Source organism: Mesoplodon densirostris, chromosome 9 (assembly GCF_025265405.1).
Source record: "Mesoplodon densirostris isolate mMesDen1 chromosome 9, mMesDen1 primary haplotype, whole genome shotgun sequence".
NCBI classification, from domain to species: Eukaryota; Metazoa; Chordata; class Mammalia; order Artiodactyla; family Ziphiidae; genus Mesoplodon; species Mesoplodon densirostris.
In genome coordinates, this window is record NC_082669.1 from 98103739 (window position 1) to 98125160 (window position 21422).

General features: G+C 38.1%; 1 protein-coding gene across 2 annotated transcripts in view; it reads right to left on the minus strand.

The window, feature by feature from the left end:
- Window positions 1-21422, minus strand: part of DGKI (diacylglycerol kinase iota) — a 466299-nt gene that overhangs the window by 141683 nt on the left and 303194 nt on the right. The window contains exons 20-21 of one of the 2 annotated variants that reach the window (XM_060107764.1): window positions 14225-14424; window positions 8874-8936 (exon numbers count right to left, since the gene is read on the minus strand). In XM_060107764.1, the coding sequence (XP_059963747.1) occupies window positions 8874-8936; window positions 14225-14424 (263 nt within the window). The remainder of the gene's footprint in view (window positions 1-8873; window positions 8937-14224; window positions 14425-21422) is intronic. The other variant, XM_060107765.1, reaches the window with a different exon arrangement.

The window sequence follows — 21422 nt, forward strand, 5'->3', positions numbered from 1 at the left end:
TTCCCGATGAGCCTCTTTCACAGACCCAACACCGTTACTGACAAGCCCAAAAGACTCTCCCCCTTCTTTAGCTACACTAGAATTTATTTTTAACTGGGGTTTGTCATTCTGACATTTTTCGTATAATAACACTTAAACTTCCAACCTGTACTACCAGAGATTCATGCATTTGAAACACTCAAATTGAATTCTAAAGTGTTAGTCATCTCTTAAAAAGGGGAGAAGTTTACATAGTATGATTTGATTAAAACACATAAGTTACATATATATTGATAAACACACAGGAAAATGACCAGAGGTTATATCAACTGCAGAATTCAGTGCCTTAAATGCCATCTTCAAAGAGCCCTGGGTGTTACCTTTATGACTTTATAGCATATGATCTTAGGCAAGTTTCCCAATATTTCTTATTCTCAGTCTTCTCATCTATGGGATGGCAATGATAGCAATCGCTACCACATACAGTTATCAGGATGCTAAATTTGATCACAACTCAATCTCAGGCCCATATTACCTCTTTGGCTAAATGAAAAAATCTGCCTGGGTTCTTGCTGAGAGCAAGGCAAAAGTGTACCAGGGTGGTACAGGGCCTGGCCTGCCTGATCAGTACTAAGGATAAAGAATGACCTTGTCACATCCCATGGCAAGTCTCAACTACTCCATGTCTTCGAGCCCTCAGGGGCAGATCTTCACAGAGTCTAGGATCATGCCGTGAATTTTACCATGACAGAACTTCAGAGCTGATAGAAATCCCAGAGATCAACCGCATTTCTTTTTAATATTGGAAAAACTGAAATGCAAAAAGGTTACTATATGGTCAATGTCACACGGACAAAAGCAGGGCTCCCATAGACACTTAAAACAGAGGATGTCTTCATGGGGTTTGGGGGCCTACAGAATAAGGAGGAAGACACTGCAGTTGGAGACCTGGGTCTGCTCCTGCAGCCCCCTGGTCTTTAAGTCACTAAACGCCCCCGCCCCGGGTACCTGCATGGGAATAGAAGCACAAGCAGAGTGAGGAACTCTCGTGGGAAACTCACAGAGCGTAAGGAAGGGAAAAAAACCAATGATCCGAGGCAGCCTGGATTCAAGTTTGGAAATTGGTATGAGATGAATCTCAAGTAGCTCTTACTTTTCTTGGGAATTTTCAATTTGCTATATTGGTTTTATGGAACCGGCAGAGAGGGGTGGCATAGGAAGACAGGAAACAGGAGAATTTGACATGATTAAAAGTCAAGGAACTGTGGACGGTGGGAAGTGAAATCACCAGAAATTCATAAAACGTGGGAGTGGGAGTGAGAGAAAGGAGGAAAAAGATGAGTAAAGCTTAGCAGTTTCCTCTGCTCAGAGGATCAGAGAGCAAACAGCTTTTTTTCCCCAGAAAGCCTGAAGCTAACTCTTAAGCTTTGCCATCTGACTCTGAGCTAGAATTGAAAGAAATATCATGTACTCAATCAGTGAGTTTAGCAATTCTCTCTGTTCTTTTAAAAATATAAACTTTATTTTTTGCTTTTGGTTTTATAGCTGCAGTCACTGGGGGAGAAAGAAGAATCTGTGCTTACCCACCTTACCCAGAACCAGAACTTCTCTACTGAGCTTTAAAGCAGAGACATTTTTATAAATGGCTATAATTTTTTTGCTTTCTTTCCCTTTATAGAAGTAATGTGTGCTCATTGAAATCAATCTAGAAAATAAAGAAAGCCAATAAAATTTAGCTAAAATTTGTCTATAATCCTACTACTCAGAGATAATCATCCAGGGACACAAAAATAACAACAGAAGCATTAACAACAAGTGTATTCACAGTATTTTTGAATGCTTAGGCCCTTTTGGTACCCTCACAATTGGTCCAGAAATTACGACTCAAAAGTAATAATCCATGAATTTGAATCTGGACAGATTCCTGGCATGAAGCACTCTTCTTCAGGCATGAAGCACTCTTCAGGCATGAAGCACTCTTCTGAAGGTTCAACTGGCCCAGGAGTCCTGCTGAACCTGAGGTTCTAATAAAGCCACCAAGCTTAATTCATTTGCAGGCAAACCACATCTGGCGGGTCTTCTTAGCTACTTTAGAGGTAAACCCCATAGTTTACAAAGGCATGCATGTAAATTTCTACGTTGGCAATGTTTTTCCTACTCCCTGGTAGAGTGCAGGGTGTGGGAGAGTGAAGTTCACTGAAAGAAGAATGGAAAAGAGAAAGGGTTTTGAAAAAAGCAGACCAAGTCTTATTTTCCAATTAAAGGGCCAGAACTGAATAAACAAAATAAATAGAACTTTTGTAGCATATTACACAAATTCAAAAAAAAATGGTAAAACAAAAGCTTTGATGTGACTAGTTGGAAAACAGAATTACCGAATTTTTAGAAAGCACTTAAAAGAAATTTCTAGTTTACTTCCTTGGCCAGAGGCATGCAAAGATTAAACCACCTATCACTAATTTATGTGTTTTTTTTAATCATGAAGATTAAAGATTCTTGGTTCTGTCTTGGTAGGTTCTCACTAATAAAATTCTTAAATTCAACCCAAAAGAAAAAAAAATAGACATATCAAAAATATTTCTCAAAAAAAATATTTCACTTAGTAAAACTCCCTTTCTTCATAGAACAAAAATCAATTTGCTTTCATCCTTTACCAAGAAGGCTTCACTTATTGGAAGCAAGTTTAGAATGCTGAATCATATTCAGCTTGTTGTCAAAGATAACAATTTATACTTTTTTCATGGGTCTGTGTCTGACTCTGCCTTTCCCAAGATAACAAACAAATCCACACAATTTGGCACTGGGAAACATCTTGTTTATGTTTAAATTGTGACTGTTGTGCAAGATAGCCTATTACATTTAACATTTGTTGGTTGCAGTTCAAAAACACCCTGGTTTCTCTGCAGAGCTCTTCTACTGAGTTTAGCTATGGCACTCTCTGAGTAACTGTAGCAGGTAAAAAGAGGGGACCATGTGAAAACTCTCTGCTTTAAAAGGCAGTAGAGAAGTTCTGGCTCTGGCTAAGGAGGATAAGCACCCACTATTCTTTCTCCCCCAGTGAATGCAGCTATAAAACCTGCACAGAATGCCTAAAGCAGCTATTTGAGAACTCTGAAAAATAAATGATAGCAGCAGATGAGGGAAGAAGAGCAGAATTTAAAATACCGTCCAACTAACGCTGAGCTCTCTCCTCCTCTGACCTCTAATCAACCCTGGTCTGGACTCCAGGCAGCACAAAGCCTAAAATGGACAACATGTGCAGACAGAGAAAGCTCTGGGAAAGCCCTTGAACTCTGGCTTGAGGAGAGGAAAGGGACTCTGAATGATCAGAGAAATTTGGGGAAATCTTCCTCTTTTATACCTCCTCCATTTTCTCGCAACCCAGCACTCAGGCAATTTTGCTGTGCTGGCAGCAGCAATGACAAAGGCCTTTTGGTGCTTAAAACTATAAGGAGAGGGAGATAAAAAGCAAGGTCCCACTGTACAGCACAGGGAACTATATTCAATATCCTGGGATAAACCATAATGGAAAAGAATATGAAAAAGAATGTATGTACAGCTGAGTCACTTTGCTGTAGAGCAGAAATTAACACAACATTGTAAATCAACTATATTTCGATAAAATTCAAAAAAAAATTCTATAAGGAGAGGGAATCTTCTTCTCTGATAAGAGAAGCTGTGGTCCCAAGAGGATGGGACAAACCACCATTGCTTCTTTTTCTCTTTCAGTCACATCATTGCTTGGTCCTGGAGGTGAACGTGGTTTCAGGAGCTCTGCAGCAGCAATGAGGTAACTAAAGCCTTAGCTTTCTGGCTGAAGGATCCAAAAATGGAGCCCGGAAATGGGAAAGTACTGAGGATGACAAGAGAGAGGGAGGAGCTCGGGAAGACAACTCCAGAAAGACGTCCATGAACTTGGGTTCATCTCTAGGCTGCAAATGTGTTAATCTGGCCCTAAACACAGTACCACAGACTTTAGGAACTGAACTACAGAGTAGACCCTCCCCTCAGATCCTGTCCTGCAACTTGGAGGGGTACACACCAGACAGACAGGAATAGCACTGCAAAGTCTCTGAAAACACAACTGACACTATAGCTACTATCCTCAGAAGAGGAGTCAGAAATTGTGGCCTGAAAATTGAGTCAACTGCCTTCTAGAACAAAGAAATGATTAAGCAAAGCACATATCTAACAAAGGCTTGGATCCGGAATACATGACAAACTCAAAACTCAACAGGAAGAAAACAAACAGTGCAGTTTAAGAAATGGGCAAAAGACTTGAGAATGCTTCACCAGAGAATGTATAAAAGATGGCAAATAATCACATGAAAAGACACTCATATTAGAATGATTAAAATGTAAAAATATTGACATTACCAAGTGCTGACAGAGATGTGGAACACCAGGAACTCTCATACATTGCTGGTGCAAATGCAAAATGATATGACCACTCTGGAAAACAGTTTGTCAGTTTCTTATGAAGTTACCATATGACCCTGGATTCCCTCCTAGGTGTTTAACCTACAGAAATGAAAACTTATGTTCACACAAAACCTGTTCATCAAGGTTTATGCAGCTCTATTCAGAATCATCCAAAACTGGAAATAACCCAGATGTCCTTCTGGGTTATTAGGTAAATAAACAGAAACATCCATACAATGAAATACTATTCAGCAACAAAAAGGAAAGATAGATGCAGCAACTCTCATAAACATCAAAGATGTTATGTTCACTCAAAGAAAACAGTTTTAAGGGTTGTATATTGTATGATTCCATTTATAGGGCATTCTCTAAAATACAAAACTGTAGCAATCAGTGGTTGCCAGAGATTGAGATGAGAGATGCAGAGATTAGGGGGTAATAGATTACAAGGGCATAGATTACAAAGCAGGTTTTTTAGGGTGATAGAACCATTTTGTATCCTGATTATGGTGCTAGTTATATGAATCCATATGTCTTAAAAGTGAGAAATATATATCACAAAAGTCAATTTGAACCTATATTAATTTTAATTACTAAAAGACAAAAACAAATATAATAAAGAGTCAAAAAAAAGTTATTCACATGAAAGTACAACCAGAGTTTCTATTTGGATGCTTGTCACACTGCGTTGTAATTGTACTGTAGGCAACACAAGTGGGTCTGGTTCCTGGTGTGTCCATTTCTCCAAGGCAGAAACCTTAGCTTTCTAATCTCTTATCTCCAGTATCCCACAGAGTATCTGATATCTAAAGCAGACACTGAATAATATTTTTGAAAGATGAAAAATGAATAAATTAGATGTAAACAGTTCACATTATTTCATTTTGGTAGGGGAAGAGCAGGAGGGAAAGAGAACTTAATGAAAAGCAATACTAAAAGTTGAAAGCGTTCCAGAGACTCATTTTACAGTTACACACCTTTTGGGGCTTTTTGAGCATGACCATTTAATGTGAATATTCATGATTTATGAGATACAGGGCATGTATGTAGTCTTCAATGAGGATTCTACTATGAAGTCACTTAATGATAATGAATTTATTAATTGAGGTGCTGGTCTAATAATTCTTTGAGCAACACTGGGGAGACAAGGGTGAAATGAGTGAAGGGGGTTAAAAGGTACTATATAATAATACCTTTATAAATAACATTATAAAATTATAAATATAAAATACTTATTATAATAATAAATATAAAATAATACCATTATAAAATAAATAAGTCTTGGGGATGTAATGTACAGCATGGTGACTATAGGTATTGACTATCTGAAAGTTGCTAAGAGAGATCTTAAAAGCTCTCATCACAAGAAAAAACTATTGTAACTACACGTGGTGATGGATATTAACTAACTTACTATGATGATCATTTCACAATATACACAAACACTGAATCATTATGTTTACATATGAAATTGATACAATGTTATATGTCAATTATATCTCAATAAAAAAGAAAAAAAAGAAAGTAAGAATGGCCAGATTACAAATTATGTCATATGCCAAGTCTGGAAATTATAACTCTTCTCTGACGTCAAAAAAAAAAAGCTATAGTACATAACATTTGTGGTGAAATATTCTATTTACTTTATTTTGTTCTATTGGATGAAGCCACTAAATCCCTTTGATTAAAATTTAGCATTCATATGTGGTCATATATGATCAAAATGAAAGTTTCAAGATTCTTCTTTGTGTAAAGCTGAAATTTCCCATGTACGCAGACGTTAATAGTATGTTGCCATTCCTAATAATTTATGCATTATGTTGTCAAGACCATGACTCCCTCCCTAGTTAAAAAAGTCATTAGAAAGCTAGAGAGAAAGGATAATTTAAATTGCTTTAGAAAAGCAACTTTACTTTAGGAACAGCAGAAAGAGAGGCTTTCCCAAAGGAAAGATCCTCTGGGAGAAAAAGAGTTGTTTTGAGCAGAGAATGGCTGATCCAAGAGTTAAAAGAAAAAAAAAAAAAGTCAGACAAAGTTTAGCTCAAGATACTGGAGTCCTGACTTTCATGAGGACCAGAGCAAGGTTAATGTGATTCTTAAACACTTCCGCGATAGCAGCATGAGAGTAGGTCTAAGCTAAGTTGCCACTGTCATAAGATATAAATACAATACTCATTGTGCTTGGATTTTTCTCTGTGTTCCTTGCTCTATTTGACAGAGTTCTGTTATTGAATTTTTAAAATAATACTCTAATTTAATTTTTATTATATAAATCTTTCATCAGTTATATAGAGACATAAAATCTATAACATGCAGTAATTAATATAGCACATACAAATATAAAATATTTTAGATAAATATTCAAGTTTTAAGTGGCCACATCTAGGTGGACTGCCTGTTACATGCCATGAAAACAAACATGACAGTTCACCTTACTATAGCTTACACACCTGGAAAAAGAAAAAACGAACCTCATTCAAATTATATGATGAAAACTTAAACACAACTAAAACTTAAAAGGTGATAGAAATATGACAAATACCACCTGGACTCCTATTGTTGATACTCTCAATTCCTTGAACTCTATCAATAGAGCTGCTGAAAATAATGGTCACTGAGAGCCATTCTTTGGACTCAAATTTATTGAACAGGCCTTATGGGGTTTATGTAATATACCCCAGCAATAGCCTCCAAATTGGAAATTAAATGTTATTTTCTTACTGATTCTTTGACCGCTCAATTTTAAGTTCCATGAAGGTATAGAGCTGTTGTGCTCACCACTAAATACAAAGCAGAAAACAGTGTCTGACACAGAGCAAGTACAAAATAATATTTTTGGAAAAATATTTTGTCATAAATGAGTAAATAAACGTGTATCCACAAGACTAGGGTTGAAAGTAAAATGATACATAACTGAACTTTAGGAATTACTTTGCATATCCCTAGATGTTAAATATTGCCAACAAACACATGAAAGAATGCTCAACGTCATTAATCATTAGAGAAATGCAAATCAAAACTACAATGAGATATCATTTCACACCAGTCAGAATGGCCATCATCAAAAAATCTAGAAACAATAAATGCTGGAGAGGGTGTGGAGAAAAGGGAACTCTCTTGCACTGCTGGTGGGAATGTGAATTGGTACAGCCACTATGGAGCACAGTATGGACGTTCCTTAAAAAACTACAAATACCCTGCAGAATTCTATTTAGACATGCATTCTTTCATTCATTCATTCTACCAACCAACCAACAATTCTGTTTAGTTTCAGAATACTTTGTGTTAAGGTCTGTGATCATGGCTGGGAACACAAAGGGTCATAAGAAGATACTGCAAATGATTTCAAGTGGCCTAAGTGTAGTGTGGGATGCACACAGATATACAGCTAATATAATTAGCACCGATCGATTATACCTTGAGAACTATAATAAGTACAATAATAGTATAAATAGTGAACTCCAGTGAGGATGCAACTAGTTCTGCCAGCAAGAATCAAGGTACAATTCTTAGAAAAGGCAGTTATTCAGCTGGGCTCTGAGAAATACATAGGACACTGATAGATGAAAAGCAGTAGATTATAAATTGTTATGAGCATGAATTTTGAAACCAGGCTGCGGGAGTATGAATCCCAGTCTACCACTTATTAGCTGTGTGACCTTCGTCAAATTACTCAACTTCTCTGTGCATCAGATTCCTCATGTATTAACACGGAGATAATAATACCACATATGGCAGTAAGGTGGTTGGGGGAGTAAGTTAGTCAACCTGTGTAAAGTACCTGTAACAGTACCTGAAACATAACAAAAGTATATGTAAGACAGAGAAAAGAAAGAAGGGCAAGACAGAGGCAACAGCATAAAAAAAGTCCTGAAGTGAAGCGCTAAAAAACATTTTCTTTCTGTTTTTCACCAGAAAAATATAAAAGCATAGAGTGTGTTAAGTACAAACTACTATGTACAAATTGCACTTTGCTAACTCATTAACAACTTTGGGTCATTGATCTTTTATTATAACTATGGATCCTCAACCCAGAAAAATCCACAGATGCACGTACCTACAATCAAAGCTCCACGCATAAGTTCAGGGGTCCGTCCACAGAATCAAGTGCAGCGGGAGCTTCTTCAAGGTCATCCCTGAGCCATAGATAATGGAATGGTCTAATGGGTTTACAGACTTTCCATAGAAACCAATGCTTAGTATGGAATTTTATACAACCCCATGCAACTCTGGACCCTAAAGTACCTAATCAAAAAATTAAACTGTGAACTCAGAGGACTGAGACAGATAGAACACCAAGAATTTCACAGCTGCATCTCAAATCAAAGAAGGGCTAAAGCAGACAATTACAGTGAGTTGTTTCTCTGTCTTAAGAAGCAGACCTGTGAAGGGAGAGGGTGCAGGTAGTCTGGCCCTGAGGAGGAGATGAAGGTGAGAGGCACAATGTAAAAACGGGACGGCTTTGTACTCACATGGTGAAGGAGCCTGGGGGTGCAGACACTCTCCGCAGGTCCGCAGCTTGCACCTGATGGATACTAGAGGCAGCAGGGAATGAGCAGCGAAGACAGTCAGCAAAACAGCGTGGACAGACAGGGGAACAAAGCCAGGAGAGAGAAAGAGAGACACACAAAATTTAAACAGAAATTAAATGAGCGCATCAACAAACAGTAAATGAAAAGAAAAAGAAAATCAAGCCAGCCACGGAAATAATCAAGAAGCCAGTGATAGCGACGAAGCCAACAGGACACATGGCAGGGCCGGCTCTCAGGCAAGCCACAGACTGGAGCACGAGGCGGGGCGCCGGCAGATGCTGGAGGCGCGCGGATGCTGCGTGGGGCTGCGGGGCAGAGGGTTACCACGGTGCTCTCCGGCTCTAGGTCTCACTGGGCATCCATCTGTGCGCACACACACACACACACACACACACACACACACACACACACACACACACACACCGGTGGTAGGCTGGCACCGTCAACTCAGAGCAGAATCAAGGTAAACTGAATCCTTTAACATAGTCCTCATGATTCCGGGGCTTTGTTGGAAAATTCGTGTCAAAAGACAACCGTCTTTAAAAAAATCTTTAACTTCCTTCAGTTAAACAGAGAAGGCTTTCTAAGAAATCCGAAGGTAATACCAAGAAAGCCTAATTTTATCACAGTGATGCTGTAATTCCACTCATATTCTTGGTAGAGGAGTGAAACCATAGACTTCTCTCTGCTCTCCCTTCTCTTATAAAGGAGAGGGTCTTCGATGGCTACCAGAAAAGACAAAATGTGGAACTGAAGAAACTAAACCCCAAATTTCCTGTCACTTTTACATCATTATTCTCTCTACTCTCTTAGACCATTTGAACAGTTCCACTATAACCGCAATAGACGTAGCCCGCCCCCCCGCCAGCCCTCTTTTCCACTGGGTACATAAGTTCTCATATAAAGCCACCCATGAATTAACTCCTTGTCATCCTCAAAGGGCTATCAGTTAGAACCAATGATACTTCTCAGCAGCCCAGGATGGTGGAAGTCGGTTGCCCAAAGTTTGCCAACTAGAAATCTTGCCCTTGGATAATACAATCACCCTTACCAATGCTGTCTTAATTGCTAGTGAACTCAGGCTGAGATCTTCCTACGCCACCTAATGTAGAATTTCTGGTCTCCCTCAAAAGTGACTTTCAAATAGAGAACATAATCAAATTTATCTGGCTATCATGTTACTAGTACATGAATATGAACCTAAACAAATCTGCTCTATTACTTTTAGGGGGGAAGATATTTACTGGAGTCATATTTCAAGTAGATTCATAAGCCATAAATGACATATGCTCCTGTACCAATGGGGTGGAGAGGGGAGGGGAGAGTGAACATAACAGGCCTAGCCTTTCAGTTTATATACAGTAATAGCAAATAGAATCATAAGCCAAGAAATTTTTTTAGAAATTTTTTTTTTCCTTTTCGCATACATGAAGATCCAGTGGCATCATGAAAGCTTCCTATTTAGCTGTTTCTCATGGGAATTCTTCCAGCCATCCATGTGCACCAGATCTTGAAATTCTTAAGTATATATCTTCCACTTCTGCCATAAAATGTGACCAAGACATTTCCTATATTATTTTTATATTCACGAGGTTTTAGATTTGTTATTTTAGAAACAATTTCTGAGAAACGTAACAGATAGGACATTATAGAACCGATCCACGTGCGAGTCCCTTGTTCAACATGTAACCGTAAGTCTCAGACACACTAGCAGGCATGGGCGACCCTATGAGGAAAACCCCAGGGTCTCCCCACAGAGCAGGGGAGACAAGCAAACCAATCATTACACTGGTTTTGATCAATGGTGTGAGAGAAGTAACGAGAATACTATAGGAGCGCTGAGTGGTGTATTTAATGGCTAGAAGCAGATAGAAAAGGATTCTTAGGGAAAGTGATATTTCGATGGAGTTTGAACTTGAGCAGGGGCTAGGGGATGAAAGCGGGTGAGGAGGACACCTCGAGAAGAGCAACTGGAGGGCAAAAAAATAATGATACACGAGACAGGCCGTACTGCTCCAGAAATAGCAATATGCTCTGGAGCATAGGAAAGAGAGGACCAAGGCGATGATCAAAAAGGTCGGTAAAGCCAAGGAATATAGGTTTTACATTTTTAGAAAGCTCATTCTAACCAGTCTATTGGAAAAGACACAGTGTGAAAGGCAGCAACACTGGAAACAAGGAAATGAATTGAGCCTATTTTAGCGATGCTGACGAGAGGTAATGAATACGGCTCCGCAACTGAGGCTGTGTTACTAGCACAGGGGAAAGATGGTGTGAGAGTTAAAGATGTGGGAAATAAACAGAAGGAAGAGTTCAAACAATGCAGGGGACGTGTAAAAGTGGAGGTGACTATGAGATATGCAGATAAAGATGTCAACTAAGATATGTGGGTATGAGTCTTCAGGTTTTAGAAGAAAGCCTGGTCTGAAGACACAGATCTGAGACACACTAGCTTATCAGTCATAGAGGGAACTTGTGCTGCAGATGTGATTTCCCAGAGAAGGGGCAAATCTATGAGGAACACCAGCATTTCAGCAGAAAGAGGGGCCACAGCCCTAAAATCTCAAATATTCATGTTAACATGCTATGTGAAAGGGGGATAAGTCCTTAAGATGAATTGAAAAGCTACCCCTTTCTGACTGAGAAACTCCCTTCCCCCTAACACAGATACACACAAGTTTTTAAACTAAAACAGCTCTCTTTCTTCAAAAAGAAGGCATGTAAATGATGAAGAAACAGTAAAAAGTAAGAAAGAGAGAAAGGAAAAAAAGGGAAAGAAGGATGTTAAAAATAAAGGAAGGAAAGGGCTTCCCTGGTGGCGCAGTGGTTGGGAGTCCGCCTGACGATGCAGGGGACACGGGTTCGTGCCCCGGTCCGGGAAGATCCCACATGCCGCGGAGCGGCTGGGCCCGTGAGCCATGGCCGCTGAGCCTGCGCGTCCGGAGCCTGTGCTCCGCAACGGGAGAGGCCCGCGTACTGCAAAAATAAATAAATAAAGGAAGGAAGGAAGGAAGGAAGAAAGAATTATCTTTCAATAATCTCTTTCTGCCTTGGCTGCAATAGTGAACTTTGCACACTGTGGCCTAAACAGAGAAAAGCTTGGAGCGCTCAGAAGGTGGAAGAAAACTTCTAAGAAGATATTAGTGGCCAGGCCGCCCTTAAACTGGAAACTCCACTTGGAAATCCAGTGGAAGCAGTTAGATTTCCAAACAAAGATTTCTACTGAAATAGAAAGAAGCAATCTAATTACAGAGGGTGAAAAAGAGTAGTGGTGAGAGATTTTCTAAAAATGTGTTGAATGATAAGTTTAATAATAAGTTGTAATAAAGATCTTGGCTCATCTTTAAGATTTATATGTGTCCTTTTAAGAAATGGACAGAATATTATTGCTGCCATTTCACACAAGTCTTTCCTACGGCCTGAGGCTGCTTGGATGGAGACACCACTGCCCCCTGGTGGGAAATAACTGCATTTTTGAGTTGAGGCTGCTTCTTGAACACCCTCCCGGCTAAATCTATGAAGTCACATCATCTGTCATATGTGCCATGTGTACAAAAAGAAAACAACTCTTTCCATTTGTTTTTATACGAGAAGAAAGCCCCGATAAATTCTTAATACAGTTTCTGACAAATACAAATTCTTTCTCAAGGGCAAAAACTGTTTGAAACTAAACATCCGAAAACAATTTCATGTCTCATAAGGTTATTAAGCGTAGAAGCACCAGGCATGAAAATGGGAGCTGTTTCCCTGTAGATATTAAGAATTTTTAGCTCTGTTAACAAACGATCTACAAGTGATCCAAAACAACCTGGACTATCTCAGAGAGGGCTTTTCACTTAGTAGTTCAGAACTTTCTCTTAAACCAGTAGTTCATGGCTTAACTCTAATGTTTCAGGAGAGAATATGGTCAACCATATACTATTGCTGACACACTGCCTGAAACTCACAAAGTGTATATTCAACCTAATAGTGGTAAAGGCAGAGGATAGAGAAAGCAGCAGAAATGGGCTAAGAGTTTCCCTAGCTGCAAAATCTAAAAAAAATGAAAAAGGCAACTAAACAAGTCCTCTGGATAACGATCCAGGAAAAGTGCTGGGGGAGCCCAGATTGACTCTGGAAAAGGAGGATGCAGAGGAGAGAAGATCCCTCGCCCCAGCTTCAAGCTTAGAAGCAGACACTAAAAACTAAAACTCTTCACGAGCCCTGTCGAATGCTGTTCTTCAACATCTGCCATCTCAGAAAGAGAGGTGAAGCTTTGGCAGGGAGCGATGACGCCTGTGTCATTGGTTCATTCTAGGCACTTCTGTACTTGTCACATTGACTCAATAAATACATGGCGAAGCATGCCCTTCCTTCACAGGCACTAGAGGAAGCCAGCCATTCAGTACAAATAGGTAACCATGCATCACAGGCCACAAGTAGGAGGAGCACCTTGGAGGGACCCTCGCTGTGACAGAAGAATGGCCCAAGGCTGAACCCTAAAACGTCCTTACCTTGAGTCGGGTCAGCCATAGGTGCATGATATATAAAAGATACTCTAAAAGATACCCCAAATCCCCATCTTTCTCCATCCCTTTCTCCAACCCCAAAAAGACATTCCAATCGAAATTAGATTAAGGGACTCTATAAAATGCACTCAAAATATCTAGTCATTTATCACCTTGTCCTAATCAGTTTATCAAAACATCCAAGAAAGGAAAGGGTCCAGGAGGGATACATTTTGTTTAGGCATTGAGTCGTGGGTCAAGTTTCATCTAGACAATAGGATGCCACCCAGAATGGCAAAATTGAGTTGAAGCATCAGAGTACACAGGACCCCAAGAAGGGAGCATTGGGGAAGGGCAAAAGGGGATACAATGTGGAGAGAGGGGAGCCAAAGCTAGCTCTGCCGACCTCCTGCACCTGGAGAAACCAACACTCTCCAAGTGACCAGGGAAAAGAGGAGGCCAACAGCCCGCCTTCTTAAACAAAACAGAACCCATTCAACAGGACACGTTTTACGACCCTGAATCACTCAGTGATTTTCTGCTGGTCCCAGTAAGTCTATGCTCAAGGGGTCAGTGAAAAAGCATCATCACTCTAACACATCATACAACAATAACTTCTGAAAGAAAGGTGTGGTCACCGTATAGTAAACATGAAGAAGAAATATGTGTGAGAGACCAAGGAGCTGCTGAGTTTCCCAGACTTGTCTCCTTTCCCAGCACAGGGAGGCCCCTGATCATGCACATGCTCAGTGCCCTCCTCTCCACGGTCTCCATGTTCACAAAGGTGGGCAAGGGTAGACTCACTCATTGAGTAAAGGCATGGACGTCCTTCTCTTGCTCTTCTGTACCATGTTGGCCTGATTCCTCAACGAGATCCGAATCATAGCCGGGGCCAACCTACAGGGCTCCCCATCCACTTGCATGGGGATGGATTTGTAAGTTAGCAGCATGACCTCCCGACACTGGTGCAGCCTTTCTCCGTGGCCCCCCACTTGCAGGGCAGCCTATAAAAACAAGAGGCAAAAGGAAGCAAGAGGTTAGTGCTGAAGAGTTGCTCAGGAAACCTAGAAACCCCAAGCCCACTGCCTATAATCAAAAGGCCTTTGAAAAATACTTACTGAAAGCTGTTAGCCATGAGTAAAGTGGGAAACCTTGGATAAATCATTAATACGCATAAACTGAAATATCTAAATTTTGATGGCCTGATCACAAATCCTCACTGATAGCCATTTTTTGCTTTTATGTATTTTCAGCCTTAAATTAACCATCAGTTTAATACAAAAGCTCTTTGTGTTATCTACTCCCATTAAATAACCAATGTACATAGAGTAAAATGAATATAAAAAAGATAAAATACATGGTTTAAGACAGCTTCCATGCTACACTTACTATATAAATATATTTATATATAATTATAATATATAGTTATATATTACATATTAAATATATTATATTTAAATATGCAACCCATCCTTAGAAAAATTTTCAAACTTTAGGCAAGCTTTTCCTTTTTACCTAAAACCTCCTCAAACTACTTCAAATCTGTGTAAGATCAATGAAATGCAAAATAATAATCCTCAATTGAAAACATTCTGAAGAGTAAAGCAGCTTTGAGGATCAAAATCAAACACAGTACAAGCTCAGTTCACTACAATAGCCACAAAATGAAAAGTCAACCCAACATTAAAATTCTGCAACAAAGTAGCATAATTTCTCTGCCTTAGTAAAAAAAAAAAAAAAAAAAAAAAAAAAAAAAAAAAATTAATATATATTTTAGTATCACTTATCCTTTTAGGGATGAACTAAAATCAAACAATATGTTCGGTTATGCATACAGATAGTGCCCAAATTGTCTTATACAGTTTGATGGACATTTTTATACACATATGTAAATCTCCATCCAGATCAAGCTTCAGGCAGTTTATAGCAACCAGAAGGTTTCCATACGTCCCTGCCCAATCTATACTCCTCTCACCAACCAATTAGTAACTACTATTCTGACTTCTATACCATAGATTCAATTTGTTTGAACTTGAACTTCATATAAGATGAATCATACAATATGTACCCTTTTGTGTCTGACATCTTTTGCTCATCATTATTTTTGAGTAACAGAAAAGTGTATTTACCTACTCTTCTGCTGGTAAACATCTGGCTGTTTCCAGTTTGGGGCTATTAATGATATAAACTTTCTTGTGTCTATCTCTTGGTGGATACATACCCTCTTGTGGTACATAAGATGAGTACAATTGCTATGCTGTAAGTTTTTTTTTAACTTTAGTAGATACTGCTAACAGTTGTTCAGTAAGGCTTTATGATAATACATTTTGAGTATTAATTTTTAATGAAGTAAACAAACTTTTAAAAGAAGTTAATACTAACTCTAGCTCAAAATCTAAAAGATTGACTTAAAAAGAAAAAGGAAAACCTATATATTATCAGCTTGTTTCCATATGTCTCCTCTCTATCTTATGAATGGGGAAAAAACTTGGTTAACTGAGATTTGTGAAGTCAATTTCCACTAATTTGGTTCCCAGATAGTTGTGTTTATCTGATACTTTGAACTACTTTTGCACTTGCATTAATGTGAACAACAGAAATCTGATTATGTATGAATGCAAAGAGAAAAGGAACACAAAGGGATAGAAAGGAGGAAAGAAAGTAGAATAAAAACGGAAAAGTAAAGAACATACTTCATTATTGAACACCTTTGATGTTAAAGAGCACTCAGTTGTGAATTTTACATACAATTTTATTCAATTAGTAGAACAAGGAGGCAGAGGAGAATGAGGTGAGAATTTACTAAAATTCTTTCTGGCCTATTACCCGATCCTCTGTTACTCAGCTTAAGGTTTTTCTGGCTGCACTTAAATGACTCATTTAAGTTAATCTATGGACTTGAGCCACTAACTCATCTCCCGAACTTTTCCAAAATATTTCCCTTGCCTTCAACAAGTACTTCTCAGGGCAATATTTATCTGACCATACTGTATCCCTTCATCCATAGAGGAAATACCATTTTCTTCTTCTTTTTTCTCCCAGTCTTGACTAGGCCTAATGACAAATAAAAATGCAGAACCTGCTAAGTATGAACTTATTCCTCTGGGTTTGACAGGACTGAAAATTGCTTAAATACTTTCGAACACTTCGGTATCAGAAGGCTTCCACAGTACTGTAGAGAACATTCAAGCCATATTCTCAGCCTCGGTGATAGATTAACAGCAAAGACAATAAACAGAGGTAAATAGCTGTCAGTGGCAGTTCCACTGGCATTTCAGAATCAATCCAAGATCTCTGAACAGGCACAAGAGGAATTATAGTAATTAGCTTTCCAGAATAAAGACAGTTCTATTATTGTTAGCACAAAAACACTTATTTTTGGAACAAGTTAAAGGTAACTTTTTAAATTCTTACTAGAAATAGTTATTTTTCATCATTCAGATTAATCTAGACTTAACATCCTATAAGGCACAGGCCCTAATAACCATAATCATCCCCAGCATTTGCTAGAATGAGTCATTTACTGATAAGAATACATTGGCGTACTAATGACAGATATTCAATTGTCTGTTCAACCTAGCATGTATTATACTCTTGTGAAAACTTCAAATATTGCCTTTCTGGTAGTATATGACTTAGGAGGAAAACAAAGACAGCCCCTGAACTAAGTGTTTCCATTGCCATTTATTGTCCTAAAGTCATTATAATAACTTTCTTTCAGTCCACAGTTAAGGTGTGAGGTTTTCTTTCTTTCTTTCTTTCTTTCTTTTAAAGATTTTTTTGATGTGGACCATTTTTTTAAAAGTTTTTACTGAATTTGTTACAATATTGCTTCTGTTTTATGTTTTGGTTTTTTGGCTGCAAGGCATGTGGGATCTTAGCTCCCTGACCAGGGATCGAACCCACACCCCCTGCACTGGAAGGCAAAGTTTTAACCACTGGACCGCCAGAGAAGTCCCTGGCGTGAGGTTTTCTGACTTTCTGCACTATGCTCCTCCCCGGAATACTATTCTCCATCTAAGTCTCATCCTCCTTCTTACTACTCAAGTTTTTATTCCACTTGCTGTCAGATGACAGGACAGACAACCCTGGGTTGGGAAATCAGAACAGAAATAAGAGCAAGTCTTCCAAACCCTCCTTTCTCCCGACTGCTGGAGGCCCCTGACTCCCAGTCCTAGTCCTAGTCCTGTAACAAAAGGCCCAAGGCAGCTATCAGTGACATGGACAGTAAATAATGGAGATAATCAACAATACGAAAATCTGGGTTTTGTTTTTTGTTTTTTTCTCAAGACGAACAAGGTGGTCTTGTAAAACCAAATAACAAAAAATGGAAAACTATTTTGTTTTATTAAAAAATAAAACAAGAGAGGATAAGATATAATAGAGTTTAAAAGGCATACAAGAATGTTATAAAGATCTATATGATAACAAACTGGAAAACCTAGATAAGAGAAATTTCTGGAAAAAAATATAATTTGCAAAATTTGGTGTAATAAATACAGAAATTGGATAGATTAGACTGGTTTTAAAAATTGAAAGTTTTCAAAAATATTACTCATTCCACCCCCAACCCCAAAATGTGCCAAGTAGACTTAGATGTTTTACAAGTAATTCTACCCAAGTTTTATAGAAAGACAGTGTCTAATAAAACTTGTTTTAGAAAATGATGCTATGGCTTCTGAAATAACAAAACCAGATAAGGGCAGCAGCAGAAAACAAACTTTTAACCTAAATTATATTTATAATCACACATACCAAAATCATTAAAAAAATAGCTAATTGCTTTTACTGGTCTGTTACATAAAAACTAAATCGTGATACATTATGGGTTTTTGCAAGAATTAAGAATACTTCAACATCAGAAAATAACAAAGAATGAAATAATTCCACTTACAACAACATGGATGGACCTACAGATTATCATATTAAGTGAAATAAGTCAGAGAAAGACAAATATCATATGATAGCACTTATTTGTGGCATCTTTAAAAAATGGTACAAAATGAATTTATTTACAAAACAGAAATAGACTCACAGACACAGAAAACAAACTTATGGTTACCAAAGGGATAGCGGAGGTGGGGGGCAGGGGAGGGGTGATAAATTAGGAGTTTGAGATTAACATATACCCACTACTATATATAAAACAGGTAAACAACAAGGACCTACTGTAGAGCACAATGAACTATACTCATTATCTTGTAATAACCTAAAATGGAAAAGAATCTGAAAAAGAATATATTTGTATACATATATCATGTATAACTGAAACACTTTGCTGTACACTTGAAACTAACACAGCATTGTAAATTAACTATACCTCAATAAAAATAAAATAAAAAAGAAAACACATTATTATAATTTCACCATACTGTGGTTTAAGTGAGATAAACCACATTATCATCCCAAAAGATGCAGAAAAAATAATAAAGTTCAGTGCCTTTTAGGGTCAATTGTTAGAAAACTAGGAAGAGAACACAACTTACTTACCTGATAAAGGTCATCTATCAAAATCCTTAGAGAAAACATTATTTGGAATAAAGAAAATTCAAAGCATTCCTTTCAAGGGACAAGATGATCCACTAGTAACAAAAGTTTTCAACATAGTATTGGATAATAAGTCAAGGAAATAAAATTGGAGGAAAAAGCCATGGAAGAAAAAAAGCAAACCTTGTAATATTTCCACTAATATCATCCCATACATCAAAAGTCCAAGAAAATTCACAGGCAAAAAATTAAACCTTGTAAGAAAGGTACACTATCAACATAAAAAAAATCAAGTGCTCCCCATCTCTAGCAATAACTAAGTAAAAATATAATAAAAAATAGGATGTCATCTATAATATCAACAAAAACAATAAAGCAATAAGACTTTTATGCAGAAAAATTTTAAACTACTGGAGACATAAAAAAAAACACCTTAAAGAAATGGAGAACCACGCCATAGTCATGGATGGGACAATTTAATACTCTAATAATATGAATTTCCTCCAAATTAATACATAAATTCAATGTAATTCCAAGTGAATATGAGAAATACTATTTTGAAGAATCTTGTCAAACTAATACTATAATTAATTTCAAAGAATAAAGGTTCACAAATGGCTGAGAATATTTTGAAAACATAAAGAACAATAGATTATCCTTATTGAATATTGAGTCATATAATATTCAAAGATATAGTAATTCAAATAAAGGTGTTTGCATAAGAAAAGACATAAAGGTCAAAGGAAATGCATAGAGAGAGCAGAATAGACTCATATGTGTGAGGAGAGAATATGTGGGATTATAAATTACTGGAGAAATGATGGATAATTTAGCAAATGGTGCTGGGAATATTTCTCACTAAAATAGAGAAAAATAGGGTTTCCCTGGTGGCGCAGTGGTTGAGAGTCCGCCTGCCGATGCAGGGGACACGGGTTCGTGCCCCGGTCCGGGAAGATCCCACATGCCACGGAGCGGCTGGGCCCGTGAGCCATGGCCGCTGAGCCTGCGCATCCAGAGCCTGTGCTCCGCAACGGGAGAGGCCACAATAGTGAGAGGCCCGCATACCGCAAAAATAATAATAATAATAATAATAATAAATAAAATAAAATAGAGAAAAATAAAATCAGTATTCTACCTCACATCATACACAAATATTAAACCCAGATGTATTAAAGGACTAGGAGCAAGAAACAAAAATATTAATATAAAAATCAGCCAGTAGAAAGAGAGGAGAGCGCAAGTATGTATGTTTCTCCTTAGCTCTCTTTTTTCAAGCAGTGTCTCTGGCAGTGGCTGATTCTCCTCTGTTTCCATTTCCCACTGGCAAGCACTCTTCCCAGGCCATCCCTGTCTCTACGGTTCCAGCACAGACAGGCAGCCCCAGCAGTGACCTCAACTCTTGTGGTCTGATTCCCTTCTCTGGAGCCCCAGCTCCTGCCCGATGACCCTCACTGCGCAGCCCATCAGCGGCCACTTGTCCAAGGTCCCACCACTGCTGAATGGCCCTGGCTGCTGAATGCTGATAACACCATCTTTTCCCTTTGTCCCTCCAGACCTGGAGGTGGCAGAGCATTTCTGTAATTGCTAATCCATGGATTGCTATCTATGGGTTACCTCTTTTCAGTTCTTCTAACATCCTGTAACTAGTCCCCTGTACTAAATTCCCTCAATTGAACTATCTCACATGGGATATTTTCCCTCTCTGACACCCTACCCTAGTCCCCAAAATGAGAAATTTTACTTAAGTAATTTGCAGTGGCACCATCAGTCAATGCATATTTTTCTATACAAGTTTTTACAAGCTGTTTTACTGCCACGAAGCAATGCCATTAAGTTTTACTGCTTTTTTCCATTTTATCAAATATTAACATTTCTGGACATGGGTGTATTTTAAAATCCTACTGTACTACATGTTGTAAGCAGTCTAAATACCGCCAGCAATAGTATTACTATTTACTTAATTATTGTCCATATGAGTAACATTTATGGCAAAAATAATTCCATAGATTCAGTTTCTTTATATGTTAACTGATGAGGTTTCGGTAGGCTGCTATGGTCTGTTTTAGCACTAGCATTTTAGGATTCTAGGTTGTACCTATAATTTCATGTCCTCAAATTCTACCACATGCCATCTAACTTTGAAAATATTAGCTGTATGCTAATGCACAGCCAGTATCTACAATGAAGCAGAGAACAGTAAAAAGGAAAGGCTTTATTTGAAAAACTTTCCTTCTGCTCATTAAAATTAATCCAGCAATTATTACTTACTATGAATAAGAACATTTTTTGAAAAAATGAAAATTCTTATAATGAAGAAACCTAAGTACTCCTTCTCACTGGGTTTTATAGTATACTTATGTCTTTTTCCAGTTTTGTTCAATAGAGGTAGATTCACTATTAAGGTGAGTTCATGGGAGGCAAAAAAGCCACAAAAGGGGTCTGTTCAGCTTTTCTGCCAACAGTGAGATGTAGCCTGGAATTTAGTGGTGCACATTGGGAAAAAATCATCTTCATG